This window comes from Trachymyrmex septentrionalis, unplaced genomic scaffold (assembly GCF_001594115.1).
Source record: "Trachymyrmex septentrionalis isolate Tsep2-gDNA-1 unplaced genomic scaffold, Tsep1.0 scaffold77, whole genome shotgun sequence".
Taxonomy (NCBI): domain Eukaryota; kingdom Metazoa; phylum Arthropoda; class Insecta; order Hymenoptera; family Formicidae; genus Trachymyrmex; species Trachymyrmex septentrionalis.
Window position 1 is genome coordinate 1 of NW_017305957.1, and position 6,543 is coordinate 6,543.

Below are 6,543 nucleotides of genomic sequence, written 5' to 3' on the forward strand. Positions count from 1 at the left end.
ATATTAAACTTGCTAGGATTCAGAATATATTTTGAATAAATTTAATGTTTCTGATGAAATTACAATAGATTTGCTAATATATAAATTTTTGATATACTTGATATAAGTTATTATTACTTGCATAGAATAATTATTACTTGCGTATTTTTTTGTGTGCATGTGTGGCAAAATTATCCCTTTTGGATCTTGCATCATTCATCTGAATTTTTCATCTCCGCATGCTTTGAGATGAGATTCAACAACGAATCGTTCGAATCGTTAAAAATACGTACATTGAATTTTATCAAAGATAATCGATTTAATAATTTTTAGTTTATTTTTAAATTAAAGTTTTGTTTTTATATTGTAAATTTTTTATTAAGAAATTTAATCTAATTTTATAATATTTGAGACCCTTGAAATCAAAACGTTGTTGACATATAGTTTTTTTTTAATTTAGATTTATTTTAGTCGAATATTTATATTTTTCATTTCAAATAAACGCGAAAATTATTCGTATCTTAATGAAATAATTATTATAACTAATAATTGTTCATGTTAATATTTAATTAATTTTATTAATAGCCCCTTCGCGACGCGTTCGTGTTTCGCGCATCGTAAAAGCGTAAAATCTTACGCTTATTGCCGGCGATGTTAGTCGGCAGTAAAAAAAGAAGTATTTCTCCCTATTGTATATTTCTGGCATGCAAAGCCAGAATATTGGCCAGCAATGAAAGGTGAGTTCCATCTGGCCAGAAGAAAGAAGAGGATCTGTTATAGGTTGGTGTGTAATACGAATTTGTTTTTAAAGGATGTTATGTAAAGATAAACTAAATTCGGGAGGGTAACTTGCTCGCAAATTGCGAGTTTTTATATTTTTTAAATTATTGTTTATTCAAAATACAAAAATAATCAACAAACAACAGAGCTAATGAGAGCCAATGCCGATAATCAAGGGTAAGTTTTGTAGATTTTTTGATTTAAAAAATTTGCGCTTGATTATCCGCGCTGACTCTCATTTGCCCCGTTATTTATTAATTTTTTTGTATTTTAAAGATTAAAAATCTGTTTTAACTATTATTATTTGTTACTTATTTATTTAATATGATCGCGATTAGATTATTTCGCTGAATTTATCAGTACGCGATAGGACATGGTTAGGCGTTAGCTGCTGCGTTCAACAGAGAAAGCAACTTTGCAATTTTTGTAAAATTTTTTAATATGATTGACTTATACATTTAAATCCATAAGGATCCAAAAGCAAGAAACAATTGTATAGAAGAATTTTACAACATTTGTAAAGGTATTTTCTCTGCTGAATACAGTCATTAACGTATTATATTCACGATGTTATTATACATTATGAAGTAATGTAGATAGGAATGCACGCGTGAAGGTAGGATACGCGAATAGCCACAAATAAATGAAAATACGGGTAGATAGGATAAGTATGGATAGGTAGGGATAAATACAATCATTTTAAATTAAAAAATTAAATTATTACAAATAGAATGACACTTACATGAATTTCGCGATCGGGTAATTAAATCTTATTTAAAAAATAAAAAAATAAGTATATTAAAACTAAAAGATATTACATAATATATTACTAACTAATAAACTATGTGACATGTAGGTAGGGATACATAGACATCATATGTACATATTCGATAATTGGAAAAAAAGGATTAAAAATTAAATAAAATTTTAAATTAATTTTAAACTTTATTTAATAATATCAGCATGCCGTTTTAATTATTAAATATAAAAATAAATCAAATTATATAAAATTTTGAATTTCATTTCGATGCAAAAAAGCTCTTTTTTTTGCTAAATTAAATCTTAATTTATTGATATGTGATTGAAAAATTTGAAATATATTCAGAGACTCTATAATTTGCTAGTGATTATAGAGACTTTGAAATATACTTACATATTAGTAATTATGTTTGATAAACGGGCTTAAAATTTGCATTAAAAAACATAACTTCGTAATTCCATTTTTATGCAGACACGTATTATAAGACAAAATTCGCTAAATTAACTTGTTTGAATATTCGAACATCCATTTTTTCAGAGGGCAGTAGTCCGCGGGAAAAGTTTGCAATTACAGGAAAAAAGTCCTCATGTCCTCTCTTAGATTTCTCTCTGCGTATACGAAAAACTCTCTCTTTCTCTCTATATAAAAATACTATAGTGTACGTAACATATACTATAGTATTTTCTTAGTTTTGCGTATGCGATACTTTTCAAAAACAGGGGCCCATACCTAGAGAGAAACCTGAGAAAACATTTCAGCGTTTTTCGCGTGACGCTCACCATACACTAGTGATATTAACATCAATAATAAGCATTAACCATAATAATATGATATAAATTATATATTTTTTCGACTGTTGATAAAATAGTAGTGGCGATAAATGCATAGGGTGCTATTTTTACAAATTGTGACTAAAGATATATATAAAAAATTAATAACTTTTCATTTGATGACACAAATATTATTGTTTCTTTGGTTTTCTACATATTTTGTCTATTCTATATTACCAAATGAAAAGTATCCATAGAATGATATAGCTTCTCTTTAGATCATGTACTAGCAGTCGATGAAACAGATCGCATGTCGTACGAAAGTAACTCAAATTTCCTGAATACTTTTATTCAGAGTACTTATTTGTACAGTATATAGAAATATCACAAGAAAATATTGATTGTGGACGATATTTATAGTTCATTCTTATTTCAAGACTGTCTAAAGTAATGTCTTAAGATATAATACGGCCCTCTGTTTGGTTCTTAAGACAATACTTAAAATGGTCTTGAATATAAGATCTGACTATGAATCTGACTATGAATACCGACCTGTGTCCATTCTCAGGTTTCTCTCTGCCGTAACGTTGCGTACTCTAGAAGAAGAATACGTACTAAAATGAAGTTATTATTAGCACAGGTCACTATTTTATCGGTCCTGTATTTGTCGTTTAAACGAGACAGGAAATAATAATCAATATCTTTATGATTACTTTTTAATTAATTTGTCGCGCAATTATTGCAAAATTATATAGTTAGACTTATGCAATTTTTCTCATAATGCATATTTTGTTTTTTTTGTATCGACTTTTTTTTATTAAAACTTATATTTATAATAATTATTATTGCATCGATATGTCTTAATTATTTTTCTTTTTCTATAAAAAGCGTTTTCTTTAGAGCGATAAAAGATATATTTTTATTATCCGAAAGTGCATCTGTAATCAGTATAACAAAAGTTTACTGTTCCGACAATATAAAAAGAAACGACAAAAGAAATTTAAATGAAGCAGAAGTTATTCGTCATACAAAATTCGTCCCGCAGTCGTCTTCTCGGAAACAAAAGGAAAGTTTCTAATAACGCTTGACAATTTGCGTAAATGACGTACCGGTCTTGACATAGGAGAAAGGGGGGAAAATGTAGAAATCTGCGTGTAAAGAACAAAGACAGGGAGTAACATAACTCTACGCATTTCCTGGCCAGAACAAGACTTGGCTCTTAAGCAGACGCGACGGCACACTGTATAAATGGCACGCAAAGTGCGTGCCGCCGTCTTAGTCCTTTTTACGAAATAGAAGGAGGATGGTCGTTGCCAAGAAACTCAACATTGTCTGTCTGGTAACGAGAGTTCCAAAACATCTAAGTTATTGTGTTTCGCGATACGTTCTTCGAACGAGACTGCGTGTGAAGACGATATGTAGAAAACACAGAATAAAAATATTGTATATTGACTTAAACAGAACAACTCTATGCGACGTAAAATGGACTGAAAATATGTGAAGTTATAAGAACAACAAATAAAAATCATACAATTTGTAATAAAAATATTAATCTTCTATGTGACAATTATATATGTATCCCTTATAGAAATTTAATACAATACTGAAAGATCGTCATGTTAATTACTTATTTTAAACAGTGCACTGAAAAAACAATTTTGCTGACATCTAAAAATTTGGATAGATACAAATCTGAGAATAATTTTGTTGAGTCATTAAAATAATTGTAGAAAAATTTATAGTGAGCAATGCTGCAAAAAGTTTTGTCTTAATAATCAGCTTGGACGTTCTACCCAATTATTTTATTTATGGTAATATATGAAAATTATTTTTAGATTTGTGTCTAGCTAAATTTTTAAATACTTCAGCAAAATTGTTCTTTCCGTATGCTTTTAATACTTAAAATAATTAATCACTACTTTTAGTGATAAAATTAAATTGGCCAATATTAAATTGGATTTATGTAAGAAATATTTTATGTGAGAGTTATACGAAAACGATAACTATGTAAATTTTTATTATAAATGTGTGATTTAATTCCCACTTGTTGTTAATATAATTTTACATACATTTTTTTATTATGTACGGTTTATATAATACTAATCAAGATTTGAAGTTGACATACCTACGTTTATTATTCAACATGTTAACGTTTATTATTTAACATGATTTTTCTTATCGCACAATAAGAATCGCAAAGTAAAAAGTTGAATAGTCTAAATTAGCTATCGGTACCGTGAACTTGGCTGTTGACTCATATTTTCGCTCAGGGTGTTTAGGTGCATCGACCCTGGTCTTAAAATGAGTTTGGCGTTGTGCCACCGTATAACAGAACGGCATGATAAGAATGTGTTTTTGGAAGACAGATGCGAATACGATTAACAAATATATACCTTACCTGAATGTAGGCGATGCGCATCTGCTTGACAAGTGCTATAATGGTGACCAAGACATCTTTGGATCCGACGAATATATCGCGTCAGCGGTATAGTTATCTGCCGCCTGCCAGTTCATTTCCAAATCATTCCAATCATCAATACGATGATCATCACATTATCAACAGCAATCTGGAGAAACTAGTTTCCTCCAGAAATCTACAGGCAGACCGTTCAATGGGGCTTCAATCCGCGTCGACTTTAAGTAATCACAAGCAGAAGTCGCAAACGGGTCCTCAGAGGTATTAAAGTTGTTATTTCTCTTTTTCGTAATTACGAAAGTATGTAAAAGAAGAAAAAGAAGTTATGAATATACGTAAGATGGTATCTACAAAATTTTGATATTTTAATGTTATTTATTAGGATGTTTCAATTAAAATAATTAATTTTTTTAGTACGATAAAAATTGAAATTTATAAATTTTACTTAAAGATTTTCTTTTTAAGAAATTCTCATTGCTAAAAATTGGAAATAATTTTTAACTTATGTAAAAATTTACATATAATACGTAAATATTTATATATGTTTACATATTTGTACATATTTATATACATATAAAAACTTCTACCACTTTAGCATCGATTTTTTCTGAGCTAAAGTTGAAGATTATTTATCACAATTTCCGATTTTCAGCAATGGAGAAGAAAATCTAAAATTTCTAAATTTCAATATCGTGCTAAAAAAATATAATTAAAAATTATATTGATTTAAAAACACTTTTAAACAAGATTTTTAAATATATAATGAATTATATTTGCATTTCGTACACATATTATATCTTCTTTTTCTACTCGGAGATTCCCTACAGAAATTCGTCAGGACGTTTGGCTTTCGGCGAAAGTGCCGAACGCATCTCCGTCGCCTCCGCCGGCACTGTCGACGACGACGACGACCGTGACGACGACGTCAACGTTATCGGGACCTCAAGATATCCGAGAATATCATCGTCACGTACCTCGATTCGCGGATCAGGATGTCAAGGTACTTGACAGATATCTGACAGACGAATTGGATGACGATAAACTGCCGTATCATGGAAAAGTTGAGACATATTATCATCGAAGACCACAAGACATAACGGCAGTCATCAAGGCCCTCGATCGTTTCTTAAGTCGTACTCTGAACGATGATGGTTATAATAGCAAGGTACATCCGCCACCCAATCCCGTTCTAGCCCTCGTATTGTCCCGATACGGGCGTTACGTGCCTGGACCGCGAAATCCTCGCGTATACGCGTATTTGGCGGCAAACAACATCCACAATCATCAGCCCTTTGGCAAGTACAAATACGAGTTCGATGAGGAGCCGATTTACACGAGAAGATAGCAAACACCCTAAATATATATGTATATCATTAATTTGCGCTTGAAAATATGATAATGTTACCAAATATGTAATAATAAAATGATAACTTGAATTAGTTAGCTTGTTAACTTTAATTTAAAAAATTTATTCTCATAGAACAATTATCAAAATGTATGATAAATAACAATAGATAGATTATAATATCGATGGAATATCTATATAAAAAAATTAATAAAATGATCGACAGGTAAGCGAAATATTTCTTACACGTGTCGTCATGCTCTGAGATTCTAGAATACGCTTTATAAGAATTTCTCATAATTCGTATATGATAAAATATTAGATGATATCTAGACTGCTATTGCCTGAAGGCTATCGCACGTAATTCATAACATTCTTGACTTCTGATTTTATATCGCGCCATATAAATCCATATAAATATAACGCTATCTAATACAATTCTTTCGCGGAAAAAAAAGATATGACATACATCTTTAAAGAGAAAGAATTTTAA

General features: G+C 30.0%; 1 protein-coding gene across 1 annotated transcript; it reads left to right on the plus strand.

Annotated features, from left to right (window-relative positions):
• Nucleotides 1–3,582: 3,582 nt before the first annotated feature.
• Nucleotides 3,583–6,053, plus strand: LOC108754156. Its single transcript, XM_018496249.1, has 3 exons — nucleotides 3,583–3,628; nucleotides 4,698–4,966; nucleotides 5,522–6,053. The coding sequence occupies exons 1-3, from the start codon at nucleotides 3,593–3,595 to the stop codon at nucleotides 6,048–6,050; spliced, it is 834 nt and encodes a 277-aa protein (XP_018351751.1). The 5' UTR covers nucleotides 3,583–3,592; the 3' UTR covers nucleotides 6,051–6,053.
• The last annotated feature ends 490 nt before the right edge of the window (nucleotides 6,054–6,543 follow it).